The following is a 19033-nucleotide window of genomic DNA, read 5'->3' as shown; positions in this document are numbered from 1 at the left end:
ACACCATGGCACAAAACAACCCTGCTATTATGTGCAACTTGTGTAAATTTTGGTAGTGCAAACAGCACATCTGTCCAAATTCTCCAGAATGCATAGAAAGCCTGAGAGAGAAGGGGCGCGGCGCTATAGAAGCCGGTGCGATCGCAGGAATAAATGGAAAGCCAACCCCAGATCACACCATCTGCCCGGATGATCAAAAACCGCAGCTCTTCAAAACAGCCAGATTTTGAATGATTAACAGCTACTAGAAGCCAGGCAAAAAGAAAGAAAGGCAAGGCCTCGAGTTCATTTACAGCAAGTAAACGAGCTCCAGGCATTTCTGTGCCTAGACTAGTCACCAGGTACCAGACCAATGTTGGCTCTGTAAAATCAAACTCTCTTCCAGCCCTACTACCATCACACTACAAGCCTACAAACTGTATACATTTTATACAGTGACCAGAGGCAATGCCACTCTCATCAGGTCAGCAGCCTCTTCATGTCGAGCGCCCGGTCCGAGCTCCGCTTGAAGTTGTACACCGACTCGAACGCCTCCATGCAGACGCTGGCGAAGCCCGTCATCGCCTGGAAGACGTTGGGGAACCCTGTCTGGAGGTTGTTCAGGGTCATCGCCCTCGTCACCCCGACGCTCTTCTCGTGCTTGGTCTTCTCGTCGTCCACCCTGCTCCTCAGGGCCTCCACCTTCGCCCGCTTCTCTGCTACCGGTGTCTTCCGCGTCATCTCTCCATAGCCTTCAGCAGAGTACGGCCCGTATTTGGACTCCAGGGATCGCAGTTCCTCTGTCTTCTTCTCAAAGTCTTTGAATGCAGCATCTGACCTCTTCTTCTGCTTCTGCTCCTCCGCCTGCTGGACTACCACGGCGTGGATCACTGAAAGGAGGGTTTTGATCCCTTCCGAGGCCACCTTGTCGGGGATCCGGTCGATGGCCAGCTGCCACTCCTCGCACAGGCTGTAGATGTCGGAGTTCTGTATGTCTTTCATGAGTGGGTTGTGAAGGCATTGGAACAGGGAGAGGCGAAGCCAGCCGGTCAGCGAGTAGACATAATCTCTCTGGGACTTAACCAGGCTGCAGAACGCCGAGTACCACCTGTCCACCTCGATCTCGAGCTGGAGCGCCGCTTGCCGGTGGTCATTGGAGGTTGGGCTGGTGCTCATGGTCAGGTATTCAAGCTGCTGCACCATGTGGGTCTGTACCTGATGGCACTCATACATGCCCCTCCACATGCTCATCAAGCTGAAATGGAATGCATTCACAAGAGGAAACATGCATGAGAACAGAGCAAACATACATGTTTACCCAAGAAAGGGAAATGTACTGGCAGGAAATAAATGATGCATCTAACTATCTGACTTGTACTATGAGAGTATTGATATTCACAGGGAGCAGCTGGGTACAAAAGTAACTGAAGTAAACTGCAGGAACAAAACTGCGTAATTGACAATGCAACAAAAATGTGGGTAGCAGGAACGAATAGGAGGTTTGTGTATTCAGTAATATCAAAGTAACTCTTTCATTTAGAGGCATCATGATGTTAAGACAAAGTACACACCAAGCTTAGCTCACCGTATCATTGATGGAAAACTATACAAGAACCTGAGAAGTGCGAGTGAGGCACGCAACAGCTGATACCAAAGCAGAGGTGCCATGAACAAGGGACTCGCATGATCTTTCCTCCTTTTCCTTTAAGAAACCAAAGTTCTTTGGAAACTGTTGAACCAGCCAGCTATTATGTTCCAAACTTCCTAAAGGCAAACTTCTGATGGCGATAAACAGCACCAAACTAATCATCAGGCTCATAGCATCAAGCATTGACATGTGAAACACCACCACCACTATGAATGACCTCAAAGGTTTGATGTGCAAGTAATATAGCTACAGCCACCATTGCCTAAAGGGAGGGGTCAGTTCAGCTGGACCAGGCAATGATGCCTGGGAGATCTCTCAGGCAGGCCTAGCTAGTACTGACCTAATCAGTGAGCAGGAGATTCAGTCAGGACAGTCAACCCATAAGGATCCCACCAACACCACTATCACATAACTCCACTACTTGAATGCTCATCCTTGCAAATCAGTGAGTGTTGACTTGCTACAGTGCCAAGGGTGCATTTGCATGAGGACCAAAGAGAAACAGCACCATGCATGGTCTGAAACTCTGAATCAGTGGTTGGCAGGATCAAAACAGCAAAGAACTAATGGCACTGCTGTTATCACAGGCCTCATCTGGGAAGCCCCTTACCGTGGTCCATATGTCCAGCCTAGCTATACCATCAAGCTTATATTTATTTATTTTTTGACCATGCATATGCAAGTGCTATGCAAAAAAAGACAGATACAGGAAGTAGTGAGACATGTGAGGTACCAGTACTGGATGCATACGGTACATGAATGAGTGAGGAGTGATGGTGGTGTGGTACTGACCCAGCAACCAGCTCAAGTAGCTGAGGGAACAGCTCGGATTCTCTGAGCCTGATGATCTCGGAGGTGGTGGTGTCGATGGACTGGGTGGCCACCAGCATCTTGGATTCGAGGCTCTCCATCTCCATCCTGTTCTTCTCCATCTTGAGGTAGTCCACGCCCCTCACCTCCTGCTTCCTCAGCAGCCCCACCTTCTTGTCATGCTCCTGCTTAAGCCCCTCGTAGTTCTGCTCGATTTGATTGCGCGGTTAGTTAGCCAAAGCGTCACAGTAATAGTATGTGCAAAGTTTTGATGCGATAAAAGGGGCAAAAATTGACTCTGCAAAGCCATGCATGCACTATTCCTATCTCTATCAAAAGAAGCACAAGGGTTTGTATCTTTAAAGCTGTATAGACTAAAGCTGACATTTCATGATTACTTAGTGAAAGACGATGAAACAGCCTATCTTTAGTTCTTTACCGTGGCAAATGAGCTAAACAAGTTTAAAACAATTCGATGAAAGATCACATCAGTTGTACCAATATTCGGAGAACAGAGCCGCACATGAAATTCTGTCTTGCAGGTTATAAAATAACACACAAACATCATCTTTTTTACTTGGAAGAATCCAAAGGCACGTAGGGTGCATATCATATTTACAGAACCTCCTGACAGAGAGGGTTAAAAAAGGATTATTGCAAAGTGAATGAACAAACAAACAATGCATCCATGTGACCAGAATGTACTTTGCTCGAGACAGAACCAATTGCCACCCCGGTGGAATCCTTGTTAGTATCTCCCATGGCCATCACAGAATGTACTAATATGATAGTCATAATCAGCAAAAGGAGGGCCACTGGCTCCTCAAAAGCACCAAGCCACTCATTCACCCACCGTTTGAGATCTATCTAACCAAGCCGTGCATTTCGTTGAATCCGCCTGCTCACCTACTCTATGTCGAGATGAATCAATCTGCTCAAGCTCTACTGCACATTTTGATCGATGATCCAAAACTGAAGCTCGTAAAGAAGGCCAATGAAGTGGGTTACAGATGATGAACGAAACTCACCTTGACCTCAAGAAACAGCTTCTTCTCCCAGGCGTAGAGCCTCTCGACGGTGGAGGAGTGGCTGAGGATCCCACTGCCTCCGCCATTGCCCATCATGCCTTCGTCTCCTGTCCCGAACCTGGAGAAGCCATTGCTGCTGCCTTTCCCGTACCCTCCTCCGCCGCCGCCCCACGACCATCCCGTCGGCTTCAGGTTCTTGCCGTAGCTCATCACCCTCCCTGAAGAAGCAAGAATCGATTCCATTGCACGCAGCAAAGATTTCGTCAGACAATTGAAAATGTGAGCGGGATGGACCGATGGAAAATGGAGGTAAGCTGATCTGAGGACTGTTCTTGCCTGGGAGGCTGTTGTTGGCGTTGGGGAGCTCGCAGATTGGGGCCTCGAGCAGCGCGGCGACGCGGGCGCCGGCGTCGGCGGCCTTGAGGAAGTACTCGTCGATATCGGTGGCGATCTCGGCGAGGTCCTTCTTCCCGGCCGCGCCGCCGCCGCGGGGCAGGGCGACGACGGTGAGCTCGCTGGCGGTGGATGTGGTGGTGGTGACGACGGACGGCGCCGGGGGCTGGGCCTGGGCGGCCTTGGCCGTGACGACGACGGGCGGCGGCGCGGCGCGGGGGGATTCGGCGAGGGAGGTGGCCGCGTCGTCCCATTCGGCGGCGGCGTCGGCGGGGGAGCGGGAGGAGGAGGGCGCGAAGGGGTCCCAGAAGTCCCAGCTGGACGGCATTGGGGCCGGCGGCGGCGGGGGCGGAGGGGGAGGGGGCGGCAGGATTTGCGAGGCGCTGATGGTGGAGGAGGTGGTGGTGGTCCAGGAGCTGGCGGTCCGCGCGGGGCTGAGCGGCGGGGGCGGCGGCGGCGGCGGAGGGGGCGGCGGCGGAGGCGGGGAGGGCGGCGGCTGGTGGCGCTGGTGGTGGGTCGGGCGCGGGTGCGGGTGCGGGTTGTCGGCCTCGGCGGTGGCGAACTGGAGCAGCGCGGCGCCCGTGGCCCGCAGCGAGCGGAGGTAGAGCGCGTGGGAGGCGGCCATGTCCCGGCGCGCCTGCACGAGGTGCTTGGTGTAGCGGCGGCGCGCCTTGCAGCGCGACACCGCCTCCTGGCGCTCCAGCCTCGACTGGCAGCAGCCCATCGCCGGCGCGCGTCGCCGGCCGGCCGATCGATCAGCCGCTCACTCGCCTCCCCTTCCCCTTCCCCTCAAATCTTGGCTGGAAGACAGAGCACGCAGGCAGTAACCGTTGTTGCCTCCACTGACAGCGCGCTCTCGCCCCTCTTGACTCCTCGGTCGGGCCGGGTCGCGTCCTTCCAAATTTCTGCTGGGAGTGGGAGTGGAGTGAGGGAGTGAGCTGAAAAGTAACCGGCGCGAGAGGAGAGCATGCGGTGGGAGTGAGGTGGAGCAGCAGAGAGAGGGAGGGGGAGGTGTGAGCTTGGGGCGGCGTGCGTGCATGGGACTGGTGTCTTTCTCGGGCCCCGCCAGGCCCCGAATCCCCACGGTGCCCCCGGCCGCTGTGCGCCCCGCCGCGGCCGGCGCGGGGAGACGGACCCCGCGGCTCCAACGGTCGCGCACGCCGAGCCGAGGTGGCGCCGATCGGGCGGGCAGGTCCGCTCGTCTCGGTGCGTGTTGGGTTGGTGCTATCCTCGCTCGGAGGGGAGCGGGCGAGTTGGGTCGGCCGAGCGGGCGTTTTCTTCGGGTGGATTTGATTTGGTTTCGGTTTGGTTTGATTGCCGCTCGAGGGGAGGGGAACGTTGCAAGGCGAGATGTCGAGTTTCAATGCCCGCGATCGCGCGATTGGCAGTTACTCGTGGTGGGTGGGTCGTCATTGACCACTTGATTTGCTCGGGTTTCAAAGCGCCAAATGCGTGCCCCGGCACCGTGTCGTTGCAAGGGCGACGATCCCGTGCCGGTGCCGCCGTGCGTGCACGCGTTCCGCCTTTTACTGTCTTGTGTCTCGTACAGTATGCTTTTCCGTCGTAATAATTTTTTGAAAAGTATGCATAAGCGTGGTACTATCATATACTCCCTCCGTTCCTAAGTATTTGTCTTTTTAAAGGTTTCAAATGAACTACCACATACAGATATATATATATAGACATATTTTAGAGTATAGATTCACTCATTTTGCATACTCTGTATGTAGCCACTTGTTGAAATCTCTAGAAAGACAAAAGTTTAGAAACGAAGGGAGTATTAATAGGAGAGAGGGTAAAGAAAATCCATCCACAAGTTCACAACCCGGACTCGAAGTCTGAAGACCTAACTAGTGAGGGGTGACGGTGCCATGTTTCCTCCAGCATCTTATTCAGAACAATTTGAATGGAGGGGTGGTGGTGCCATGCACAAGGGATGGCTTCTCTCGAGGAAGCCCGACAAAAGCCTTGTTAGGGGTCCAATGTTCAATAAGTAGGCAATTTTTTGAATCATTTAATCCATGAATAAATCACTAGCATGACATTGACATAATTAACAACATGCTGATATCGAATCACACAAGCACATACTACGCTAATGGCAGACACATCTACGTATAACGCTAGCATGACTATAACAGAAAATAGTAGGAGCGGGATAAACGAGTTATACCCTCCAGTAGGCCAGGCAGAAGCCGCGACGGTGGTAGCAGCAGCGGCGGTGGCAGCAGCTTTCTCGTCGGCCTCGAGCTTCTCGGCGGCGAGACGACCGGCTTCGGTCTGAGAAATGATGTCGACGAAGACGACGCGGACGTAGAGGAAGTAGCGGATCAGAGGCGAGCAGTCGCGTGGTCGCTTCTCAAAAACCTAATCGCCCCTCTCCCGTACAGGATCAGGAGAGGCGGGGTATTGGAGACCTGCCCTCCCGTCGGCCGTATACGTGGCGGACGGGATGCAGTCACCGGCGGCAGCAGCACAAAGGAACGACGGTGGGCAGTGCGCGTGGAGCAGATGTTATATGTTCGTGGCGGCTAGGGTTAGGAGACACCGCACACTTATATAGGCGCAACCGCGTGGAGAGACGTGGGCTCGACCCACGTCCGAGTCCGTGACAGTCCACGATGCGACGTTCAGATCATGGCCCAGCTGTCAGAAACTCTTTGTTACTGTCTGACAAAAATAAGCGCATAGGTGTGAGCTTGGCTCGGCTCATTACCGCAACCAGCGGCGCGTCGTGACGAGGCGGGCGACGGAGTAGGAGTGCGCGAGGGTCTCTTCTATTCTTAAGCTCCAATAGTATGTGGAAGAGAAACCCTTATAAGGCGGTCTAATTCCTCTCCAACTTCTAGGGTGGACTAAACTTCCCACTACACCTAGTGCCAATTAAAGCCACATGGGCCCTTAGAGATTTTCAGAAATTGTTAGACGGGCCTTAGGCCCACCCTAATATTTCAACAATCCCCCACCAAATCTGGAGGGCCCATTGTGTCCTCTGTTCCAATTGTTGTTTCGATATACCAGTGTTTCAGTGAAGACCTGTTAAGGTTGAACTTCACCCAGAGCAAATAGTTACACTCCTTCATAACTAAACAATGGACTATGCCTTGAATTGTCAGTTTGGCGTAAAGAAGCTTAACCACATGTCTTACTAGTACTAGGGTGCCGAAGGCTGACCCCTCGGGTGGAGCATATAAGTCACACTCCTGGCCTATGCGTGAGCTTACTAGATATCACCCCAATCTCATAGACTGTGACTAGCAGTCGGGCTCATATAAGTGTGTTCCTCCAAAGATCGCTGTGTAGGATAGCATCTTGCTTACATAAGCTTTGGAACACATTAAGACAATAATCATCCTACCATACAGTATCGAGAGTATTGCATCTCCAACGGAGTGGGTTAGTATAGTTACTCTCCTCAGTTCACCACTGACTTGTTCTCGGGGGGATGAACCCCGGGCAGGCAACGGAACTCGGATCCTTTTGAAAAACATCGGGGCCAGCTTCGCCCCTCAATGCGGCACGCATTTGGCCGGGTTCGTTAACCCGGTCAAGCCTTTCAACCCGCCCAAGACGGCAACCCGGCCCTGACGGCTGGCACAAGACGGCCGAGCCCGGCAAACCAAGACTTCTCCAGCAAGACAGCTCTCTCGTGGCGTATTCCTCAACCCGGCCGCGGGTCAGCTCCCGTCCCATCCAAGACATACGATGCGACGAGTCTCCACTACGGGGATGAGCGTGGCAACAGTACCCCACCAACTCCTCTGACCGGCAGAGGCGTGGCAACAGTGCCCCACCTACCCTGCTGACCAAGGCCGACGTGGCTACAACGCACCTGTCGTCACTGCTGACGCCAGCAGACGGCGACCAGGCGGTGCACCACTATAGCGGACTCGACCCGGCCATTCCGTGACGACCGACAAGATAGGGCACAGTGCCTCCTGACGCACAGGGCCCGCGCCCGGAGAACCCGGCGAGCCCTGACACCCGGCGGGACCTAGCATCGGCTTCTTGGACGATGACAACCCGACCCCACGGCCTTGTAACATTACCATTGTACCCCTGGGGGCTTGACCTATAAAACCCCTCAGGAGCCCTCATGCACATGCACACGGGCACGCAGGAATCACATACACACACTCATACGCAGGGAGAAGGAGCAGCCTAAGCCTTGGCCTGCCTCCCTTCTTCCTCCATACAACTCTAGGAGCAACTCTGTACTGTTTCATATAAACCACACTCGGTAGTATTAGGGGTGTTACATCTCCGGAGAGCCCCGAACCTGGGTATGTCTTGCGTCCCTCGCTCGCTCATGCCGACCTCGCCTCTGGAGCCCACTGGTGCCCTCGAGACTCCTCCTCTTTTTAGCCATCCTTTGGCATCTGCCGTGCGCCCACCACGACAGTTGGCGCCCACCGTGGGGCAGCTTGAGGTCCCAGTCGGAGACATGTTCCAGACGGGGCTCCTCTCCGACTCCGACGAGCCCGTCATGCTGGTGGACGACATCATTGACGCACTCGCCGCCTCCTTCGCCGCGCTGCGCATCTCTGATGCGCCCGCGACCGACGAGTACCCCAGTGGGGTGCTTGACGTCTCCGAATCCCCCATTTCCCTCGGCAACGGCGCTTCCGTCGAGGTGATGGACCTCTGCGTGGAGGTATTCGTCACCGACACGGGCGCCTCTTCTTTGTCCAGCGCTGCGAGGAAGGCCGCCGAGGCCAGGGCCGCAGCGGATCACGCCAACGCACCCAACCCGCTGCGCGCCACGATGCAAAGCCTCTGCGTCCCCATCGCCACCATCGTCGACACCTCCAACATCGCCGAGACTCGGGCTCGGCTCGAGGAAGACCGCCAGCGCCTGCTGGACCTGTCCGAGACGCTCGCTGCCATGCAGCGTCGTCTGGATTCTGCTCAGCTGGAACGCGGCGCTGCTTACGGCTTCACGCCTACCGCCGCCGAGCCAGGCCGGGTCGCCGACGTGCGGGCCCGGGTTGGCGCCATCGGCCGCGCCCTTGGCGCAATCCCCCCGTCTACGAAACCCATGTGAAGAACACGCATGCTGCCCAGGCGGCCGCAGTGTGACAGCCTGGTTTTTGCCCTCTCTCATTTGCTTGATTTTTATTTGGATTAAATTTGAAACTTGGAGTTTTTGAATCTTTTCATATGGACTTAAACACTTGGGTACTCTTGGCTTTCACCCAAGTGCTCCATTTCCCTCTCTAATCATCATTCCCCTTCTGATCCACTCCAAAATAATCTTTGGAATATTTTTCTTAAATGAAAAATATTCATTTTCTCTCAAAAACCCTAGCCAGATCAGTATGCTCCAAAGCAACCCTAATTTTCATGGCCCAGAAAAATCTGAGATAATTCACAAATATTCTTTGAACCCTAGGGCACCTTCCTGAGCAAAAATATTTCATCACTTTTTCGAATATTTTTGCTACAGAAAATATTTTCTGTTCTGGACAGAAATGGTGGTTTCTACACCAACTACCATTTTACTTGCTCCATTGTGCCTGGGTTCTCTTGTGCATTTTCACCTTAGTAACTCTTGGCTAACCTCCAAAGCACAGCCTCTAACTCCCAGCCATTTGACCTCAGTAACCTCTCAAAGTTACTGACCAGAAACTTACCTGGCATGTAAAACTTTCCCTACTGCACCTGGATCCAAACCAAAGCGTGGTAACATCTCAAACTACCACGAACAACACGCCAGACATGAAGTTTAGGCTTAGCTCGGCCTGATGTCATAGTCCACGCGGTGACCGCGTTCGTCCAGGGGTGCTGACATGCGTGTCGACGCGCTCTGAGTGCCGCCGAGCGCTCTGTTTCACGCGTGCTCGCTTCCCCGACTGCCGTAGCGCGCCAAACTTCGCCACCATCTTCGTCTCAACTCCCTTAACTCCCCTCTGGCGCTCGCCAACGCCGAAGCTCGCCGCAGCGAGCATGGTCACGGTCCGGCAAACCCAACAGTGCGGTGCGCACTGTGCTCGTCACCTTCTCCTCGTTCCTGTGCTCGTCTCCGTCCGCCAACAGTTGCCGCGTGAGCTGCGTCGCCTTCTTCCCCTCTCACTGACGCCGCTCGTCGCCGGGCGCCGTGGACAGGTGTCCACCGGCGGAGCCCGAAACCCCCCTCGCTGCTCGCCTATAAATGGAGCCGCCCCCAGCCTCCTCGAGCACCATCCAGCACTCCCACACACCCCACAAGCGAGTAGGAAGCCGTAGCCCGGCCGGGCAGGCCTCGGGCCGCCGTCCCCGAGCTCGAGCTCGCCGGCGATCCCCTCTGGTCGCTGCGGTAGCTCCAGCCCCTCCTAGGCCAGGGCGATCCTTCCAGGGCCTCCGCCCCTCTCCGGTGAAGCCGTTCCGCCCCTCTGGAGCCCCTGGAGTTACCTCTGCTCGCTGTCTTCTTCATCTCCGGCGACCACCATGTTCTGCCTCCGCTTGCGAGGTTGATTCCGACGCTGTCCGACCGCCCCTAGCTATGCTACGGGTACGGCCAGGTGCGCCTCAACCCCCTCTTGCCATCCCTCCCTCTCGTTTTGGCCAAGGAGTCCTCGTCGCCGGCGAGAGCTCCGGCGGAGCTGCGAATCCCTCTGTTTCCTTCTCCCCCTCCTCCTAACCTGACTGGTGGGGCCCGCTAGTCAGCCACTCTGTACGCGCGCGAAGCGGTATGAGTGGTGGCGCCCCTGGGCTTTACGCCTTCGACGTCACCCCCCAGCCTGTTTATTTTTATTCAAATTCATTTGAATTTACAGAACACTTCAACCAGCCATAACTCCTCAACCATAAGTCCAAATGAATTGATTCTTTTTGCATCTTGTTCTTTGCAAAGAAATCTAGCAGCTCACCAAAGATGAGATTTTTCTGAGCTGTTTAGAATTTCTGGTGATTTTCAGAAGTGTTCTTGATATTTTCTTTTTGTGTTTAAAATTATTTTCAGAGGGTGAGGCTTGTCTTGAGGATCACCAGAAGGCTTGTGAACCTCATCTGCACTAAGGCAAGCCACAACAACATTTTCATGGTGTCATTTCAATATTTATGATTTTCTTACTTGAATGAAATGATTAATCCATGCATTTAAATAACTATTGTGTTATTTATATTCTGTTAAGTGTTTGTTAGTTAATATGCTTGATTTACAGAATGTGGAAACTAGCTTAGTTGGTGAAGCAAAGCTAGGATCTATTTGTGGTGATGATAGAAATAATTTTTGTTATGCATGTTATTAATTATTTAAAGTTATGTTCTTGCATAAATAAAATGATAAAAATTTGCTAGAAAATATTCTGTTAAGTACTTGTTTAGTCATTTTACTTGACTTACAGAATGTTTGAACCTCACTTGGTTGGTAAAGAAATTAGGATTTGTTTGTGGTAAAATCTTTGTTATTCATGTGAGAAATTAATCGGAGTTACGTTCTTGCATGAGAAAATAATAAAACTTGCTGCAAAATATTTTGGTTAATATGTGAGTTATCTTGATCAACAAAGTAATATGAGTTGTTGATGTTTATGCTTAGTGTGAATATGGATGACATCGGCCATTTTCGTTATTAAGCGATGCATGTGTAGTTTTGCATTTCATGGCATGTTATGACACCGGTCATTTTCATTTTAAGTTGAACCTGAATATAACTCAACTTGAATATACCGTTGACTGGTCATGGTGCCGCTGAATCGAGTTTTCCCCAGTGCAACCACATTTGCCTTTGTGGGAAGGCCTTGATTCGGTCCATTGACATTGCCTCTGGTCGGTGCCTCCAACTAGGGAAGGTTATGTCGTGCTTACCCTGGCCCGGTAAGCAGGCATAACCTTGTGTGCCCGTTGTTGAGATTATGGTACCGAGTCCCCGAGTGGGATCGTTTTGGCCACGACGGTGGTCGGTGTGTCTTTGGTAGACACGGGGCCACCCAGGACTAGCCCGTTGGGGATTGGGTCAGACTGGCCGGGAGAGTGTCATGACAATGGAAGGGTTTCGTCGGAATGCCGTTGGTCCACCCGAATGGGAGTGCGAGGCCATGGGTTCCGTGGTGTGGGTATAGTGTACAGAGTGTATAATCTATCGATAGCCGAGTCCACGGTCACGGACACCTCGTAGTAGGTCCCACCATGAGTCAATGTTTAATAAAATTTGCACACTAAGCTATGAACTTTGCATTGTTGAGGATGGCAGAAAGGCCATCGAGATATTCGGGACCAGATATTGGTCGTGGTTGTGATCGCCGTAAGGATCACGAGTTACTCTGGTTAAGACCACGTTGGTGGTTTGTTTGTGATCCGAGAATGATCACGGTTGGTAAGTTGTCCCGAGGGACGTTCGAGCATGATCACAGCATGTTTGACATATAATGTTGCATTATTATTAATTGGTTAAGTATCATGATATTGTTTGCCATTATGATTATGCCTGTTGTGAGCTTGCAAGTACATTCAATGTACTGACCTGGCGTGTCATGCCAGATTTCAGGAAAGTCTCATTGGAGAGGAGCGCTGCTCGAGTCTAGATCGTGTCCACATCGGTGTCCTTGTGATATGGAGCTTCCGCTACGACGTTATTCCGCTGCCACGTAGTTGTTCTGATCGAGGCCCCTTTATGTTCACTAAATAATGTACATATTGTTCAGCGGCACCGGGTGTGCCGCTTGGCCTCGACAGCTGTTGTTATATAAACTCTGTTCCGCTAGCATCAATAAAGCGGTTGTTTTCTGTACCAAGATGTTGTGTGTTGCCAGAAGACATGGTCTCTGGGCTGGCAATGCATGGTAAACCGGTCGCTCTGAGCCGGGGTGCCACAACGCTTGGTATCAGAGCCGCGCTGACTGTAGGCCACGCTAGACTACGACGTGACTGGACGTTAGATACGAGTTTAAGTTGAGTGCCGGTAGTAATTTTTGCTGGTTGTTGCATTGCATGCATTTGGTTTATAAATTTTTATGCTAACCTGCTAATGGTTGTGGGTGTAGATGGCTCCGGTGCCGTATCCGTGCCAGTTGCAGCTGATGCCGTACACATCACCGCACCTCCTTCGCAACGTGTGGCGTCGGCTGTACCCTCTCGGAGACGACCCAGTCTATCGTGTGTACCGGGAGCATCTAAATGATTCAGTGTATGAGTATCACACAGTGGTCACTCTGCGCACTAGTTCCGATTCCAACTCTTACACTCGTACTTCTCGGAGCGGTTACGCCTCCACCGCTTCTCAGGCTGTCCAGTTTGCTGCATTCGAGGTCCTTGTCGAGCTTCGCTACAACGAGGTCAGAATGCAGAACCACCCAGGTTTTTATTAATACCCATCTCTGCACGACAACGGTCGTGTCCGTTTCCCTATCATTGATCCGGAGTCTGATAGCGTTGCTATCCACCTTGCTCGTTATGTCACTGCTAGCTATCTTATGATCCACGAGCTGGCTCGAGAGCTGACTCGTGCCCGTACTGCTTTAGCCGCTGCTTTAGTCACTACTAGATCTGCCACTACTCCATCTTCTCTGGGATTTACCCCTTATATTCCAGCCAGTTCTAGTTCCCCTATTTCGCCGGTTACTCCTCCGAGTAGCACTGGCGTCTCGGCCGTGAATCCTCTCAGTACTCCTGCCGAGTGGGTTTCACTTCTCGCTACTCCTGTAGCCCTGATGCTTCATCCTACCCCTGCCCCTGAGGGAGAGCCCTCGAGGCAGCGCCGTCGTGTTACCTTTAACCCGGAGGTTTCCGTTAACCACGTCAGTTCGGGATCCGAGACCGCTTCAGGGGAGGACACCGCAGCACCAGCAGAGCAGTAGTATCTTTGAGTATTCGCAGTCGTCCGAATGATGTACGGATGTAGTCGTACGAGTCATGATGTTTCGTTGCATGTATGAGAGTAGTTGAACCTGGCATGTTGTTTACCTTTCATGTATGAGTCTATGTATAATTATGCTGGGACTTTATTCGCCGTATTTTCTTCGCTCTTTTGTTTTCTTCCGGGATTTGTTGCTGGCTTTTCCCCAATTTTATTCTTGGATGTTTCTCATCTCGATTGCGTTGTCTTGGGGAAAATCCACAATAGGATGACGCGGGGAGGCAGCAGTAGCAACGTTCGTGAGGGAACTCCTGTTCGTCGTTCCGCACGACAGGCAGGACATTCTCCCAAACCGTACGTTCCGCCACCACCTCCACCGCCAAATCCACCCTCCACCGAGCAAATTCTGCGTATGTTTGAGGAAAGAAGGAACAATGATCTGATCGAAATATTAAGGAGTGTGCAAGCTATGGTTGGACAAAATGGAAATCAGAACGGTCATCACTCAAAGCTGTCAGATTTTCAAAGGACCAAGCCACCCAGTTTCAGTTAGATTGTTGACCCATTGGATGCAGACGATTGGTTGCACACCATTGAGAAAAAGCTTGAGATTGCTCGTACTGAAGAAAATGATAAAGTTCCATTTGCAACTCATTACCTTGAAGGCGCAGCTGCCATATGGTGGGAAAATACAAAAGCCATGTGGCCGGTTGATGAGGAAATCACATGGGAAAAGTTTAAGGATCAGTTCCGAAAATATCATATCCCTACTGGAGTTATGAAGACCAAGCAGCGTGAATTTCTCGCACTCGTCCAAGGAAATCAGTCTGTGGCTGAATATTTGCAAAAATTCAATCATCTAGCCCGTTACTCTCTTTATGACGTGGCCACCGAAGAAAGGAAGATTGACAGATTTCTTGGAGGCCTAAATCCGCAACTCCGGTGTACTCTTAGTATGCTTGATTTCCTAGATTCCCAAACTCTGGTGAACAAGGCTTTCATTGCTGAACGGGAGCACAAGCTTATAGCAGATAATAGGCCTGTTAACAACGACAACAAGCGTAAGTTGAGCCAAAGAAGGATGGGCAACCAGTGCAAAAGGCTCGTACCTGGCAGCAGACTCATGTGGAATACAAGCCAAATTGGCAGCAGAATGTTAACAAGACCACCACTCAAGTCAAGAATGTCGTGACCAACCCAATACATGAGGAGCGTCAGCGCAATAATTCTTGCTTCAATTGTGGGCAGAACGGACATTATGCCAGACAGTGCCCCAAGAACAACAAGGCGAATGCCCTAATCAGGCCACAAGTCAACTTTATGGAGTCATGGCCAACCCAGCAAAACTTCACTGGGCATGTGCATCATATCTCCGCCGATGAAGCCCAAGAGAAGCCAGAAGTCATCATCGGTATGTTTTCTGTTAATGACATACCTACCGTAATTTTATTTGACTCTGGGGCTTCCCATTCTTTTATTTCTCGGAGTTTTGCTGCCCAAAAAAATTTTCCTTGCACGCTTTTGGGCAAAAATATGCTGGTACAAACCCCGGGATCTATAATCAAGAGCAATCTGGTCTGCCGTGATGTGGAAATCAATATCAACGGAGTCTACTTTCCAACCTCTCTGATAATCATTGAGTCTGAAAAGTTGGATATTATATTGGGTATGAATTGGTTGACCAAATATCAAGTTTGCATAAACTGCGCAACCCGAGAAGTCACTTTGACCAGTCTGAATGGGCAGACTACCAAATTCTACGCTCGCAAGAATATACCCAAGCAAGAATTGGTTTGCACCGCTGTGGCTGAATTGGAATTTATTCCTGTGGTCAGCGAGTACCCTGATGTATTTCCAGAAGAACTGCCAGGCATGCCACCAGATCGGGAACTGGAATTTGCAATAGCTCTTGTGCCCGGAACTGCACCGTTATACAAGAAGTATTACCGGATGCCCTCATCAGAATTAGTGGAGCTAAAGAAATAGCTTGATGAATTGCTCCAGAAAGGATATATTCGTCCCAGCTCTTCACCATGGGGGTCACCTGCTATTTTCGTGGACAAAAAGGATGGCAATCTCCGTATGTGCGTAGATTACCGCCAGCTGAATGAGGTCACTATCAAAAATAAATATCCGCTGCCAAGGATTGATGATCTGTTTGATCAGCTCAGTGGGGCTAAAGTATTCTCTAAGATCGATTTACGGACCGGATATCATCAGCTCAAGATTAAAAAGGAGGATATTCCTAAGACCGCATTCACTACTCGGTACGGTCTTTACGAATATACCATGATGTCCTATGGTCTCACCAATGCCCCTGCTTTCTTCATGCATATGATGAACAAAGTATTCCTGGACTTCCTCGACAAATTCGTGGTAGTCTTCATCGATGACATCCTCATTTACTCCAAGGGTGAAGAAGAGCACAAGGATCACCTCCGAGCAGTGCTACAACGACTCCGCGACCATCAGCCATACGCCAAATTCAGTAAATGCGAATTTTGGCTCAAGCAAGTTGGGTTTCTCGGACATGTACTATCCATTGAAGGTATAGCCGTGGACCCGAGCAAAGTAAAGGATGTGCTCGATTGGGTGCCGCCCACGACTGTGACGCAGATCCGTAGTTTTCTCGGATTGGCTGGATATTACCGTTGTTTTATTGAAGGGTTTTCCAAGATTGCTAAACCCATGACGAAGCTGCTAAAAAAGGATAAGAAGTTTGAATGGACGGAGGACTGTAAGAAAAGTTTCAATGAGTTAAAGATACGTCTGACAACCGCACCTGTATTGACTCTTCCAGACATTTATCGCAGTTTTGATGTGTATTGTGACGCCTCCAGGCAAGATATTGGTTGCGTACTTATGCAAGACAGCAAGGTAGTAGCATATGCATCGCGACAGCTATGACCCCATGAGGGAAATTGTCCTACTCATAATTTGGAATTGGCTGCGGTGGTTCATGCATTAAAAATTTGGAGACACTACCTCATTGGAAAACGGTGCCAAATTTTTACCGAACACAAGAGTCTCAAATACATCTTCACTCAGCCAGATTTAAACCTCCGTCAGCGAAGATGGCTAGAGTTGGTCAAGGATTATGACCTTGGAATAAATTACCACCCGGGCAAGGCCAATGTAGTTGCCGATGCACTCAGTCGAAAGCCCGTCAGCTTAAATGTCATATTGAGATCCTTGACGCCCGAACTCCAAGAGGAGATCGCTCAGCTCAACTTGGTCATAGTGGATGCTGGCCTCGCTAATATTTTGGAAGTTACACCCACACTTGAGATAGAGATCCACAAGGCCCAGCCAACTGACACCGAGCTGCAAAGACGTGCCCAGGGCCAGATGGCAGAACAGACCCCAGATTTCTTCAAGGACAAATTCGGTACCCTCCGATTCCGTGGACGGATTTGTGTACCCAATCAACCGGATTTAAGGAAGAAAATTCTGTTAGAAGCACACGAATCCTCATATTCCATTCACCCGGGAGGTACGAAAATGTATGAGGAACTTAGACAAATATTCTGGTGGGATGGAATGAAGAAAGACATCGCCTATTTTGTAGCCTGTTGTGACATATGCAACAAGGTGAAGGCAGAGCATCAGAAGCTAGCCGGACTCCTCCAACCGCTGCCGGTTTCAAAATGGAAATGGGATGACATTTGTATGGATTTCATTACGGGATTGCCTAAGACTCAGCGAGGCAATGATGCAATCTGGGTCATAGTGGACACCCTAACCAAGGTCGCTCACTTCATTCCAATCAGCACCAGATACAGAGCAGATCAACTTGCACAGCTGTATGTATCCAGAATAGTCAGTCTGCATGGAGTACCGCGAACTATCACTTCCGACCGAGGTTCCCTGTTTACCTCCACTTTTTGGTCACGCCTCCATCAAGCCTTGGGGACAGCACTGAAATATAGTACTGCTTATCATCCTCAGACGGATGGACAGACAGAAAGGGTAAATCAAATACTCGAAGATATGTTGCGAGCCTGTGCTTTAGCCCAAGGACCCAAATGGGAAGACTGTTTGCCATATGCCGAGTTTTCCTATAACATCAGCTTCCAGACCAGTCTGAAAATGTCACCGTATGAAGCTCTGTATGGCCGTAAGTGTCGCACTCCTTTAAATTGGTCTCAAACTGGAGATAGCCGTATCTTCGGAACAGATCTCATGATGGAAGCTGAGAAACAAGTTAAGGAAATCAGAGACAGATTGCAATTGGCCAAATCTCGACAGAAAAGTTATTATGACGCAAAGCACCGACAGATAAGTTTTGAACCCGGAGAGCACGTATACCTCCGAGTCACTCCTATGAAAGGAGTCAAGAGATTTCAGACTCGTGGAAAGTTGGCCCCCAGATTTATTGGTCCATTCCCGATTATGTCTCGAGTAGGTACTGTTGCATATCAATTAGAACTACCCGCTGAGTTGGCAGACGTGCACAACGTGTTTCATGTTTCACAATTGAGACGATGCATATCCCCGCCTGAGAAAAGGACTGCTATGGCTGAGGTAGAGTTGGCAAATGATTTAACTTATGAAGAGAGACCGTTCAGAATTTTGGATCAGATGGAAAGGGTCACTCGCAGTAAAGTAAGGAAATTTTACAAAGTTCAGTGGGAGCATCACACAGAGTCAGAATCAACTTGGGAGCGGGAAGAATTTCTACAGTCACATTACCTAGAGTGGTTTTCCCAAGCAACCGAATCTCGAGGACGAGATTCATTCTAAGTGGGGGAGGTTTGTGACAGCCTGGTTTTTGCCCTCTCTCATTTGCTTGATTTTTATTTGGATTAAATTTGAAACTTGGAGTTTTTGAATCTTTTCATATGGACTTAAACACTTGGGCACTCTTGGCTTTCACCCAAGTGCTCCATTTCCCTCTCTAATCATCATTCCCCTTCTGATCCACTCCAAAATAATCTTTGGAATATTTTTCTTAAATGAAAAATATTCATTTTGTCTCAAAAACCCTAGCCAGATCAGTATGCTCCAAAGAAACCCTAATTTTTCTAGCCCAGAAAAATCTGAGGTAATTCACAAATATTCTTTGAACCCTAGGGCACCTTCCTGAGCAAAAATATTTCATCACTTTTTGGAATATTTTTGCTACAGAAAATATTTTCTGTTCTGGACAGAAATGGTGGTTTCTACAGCAACTACCATTTTACTTGCTCCATTGTGCCTGGGTTTTCTTGTGCATTTTCACCTTAGTAACTCTTGGCTAACCTCCAAAGCACAGCCTCTAACTCCCAGCCATTTGACCTTAGTAACCTCTCAAAGTTACTGACCAGAAACTTGCCTGGCATGTAAAACTTTCCCTACTGCACCTGGATCCAAACCAAAGCGTGGTAACATCTCAAACTACCACGAAAAAACACGCCAGAC

General features: G+C 50.5%; 1 protein-coding gene across 1 annotated transcript; it reads right to left on the bottom strand.

The window, feature by feature from the left end:
- Positions 1–209: 209 nt before the first annotated feature.
- Positions 210–5049, bottom strand: LOC123122387 (protein ALTERED PHOSPHATE STARVATION RESPONSE 1). The gene is made up of 4 exons (XM_044542579.1): positions 3802–5049; positions 3466–3683; positions 2420–2643; positions 210–1234 (listed from the first exon to the last, which is right to left on the bottom strand). The coding sequence occupies exons 1-4, from the start codon at positions 4580–4582 to the stop codon at positions 460–462; spliced, it is 1998 nt and encodes a 665-aa protein (XP_044398514.1). The 5' UTR covers positions 4583–5049; the 3' UTR covers positions 210–459.
- Positions 5050–19033: the final 13984 nt, after the last annotated feature.

This window comes from Triticum aestivum, chromosome 5D (assembly GCF_018294505.1).
Source record: "Triticum aestivum cultivar Chinese Spring chromosome 5D, IWGSC CS RefSeq v2.1, whole genome shotgun sequence".
In the NCBI taxonomy this organism is placed as follows: Eukaryota; Viridiplantae; Streptophyta; class Magnoliopsida; order Poales; family Poaceae; genus Triticum; species Triticum aestivum.
Note: the sequence above shows the minus strand (reverse complement) of the source record. Positions and strands in the feature narration are given on the sequence as shown.

Excerpts from the sequence above, each read along its gene's own strand:
- LOC123122387 (XM_044542579.1), bottom strand. The coding sequence starts at position 4,582 with ATGGGCTGCTGCCAGTCGAGGCTGGAGCGCCAGGAGGCGGTGTCGCGC. Across the intron at positions 3,684-3,801 it reads CGCCAACAACAGCCTCCCAG|GGAGGGTGATGAGCTACGGC; the intron begins GCAAGAACAGTC and ends TTGCTTCTTCAG. Across the intron at positions 2,644-3,465 it reads AGCTGTTTCTTGAGGTCAAG|AACTACGAGGGGCTTAAGCA; the intron begins GTGAGTTTCGTT and ends CAAATCGAGCAG.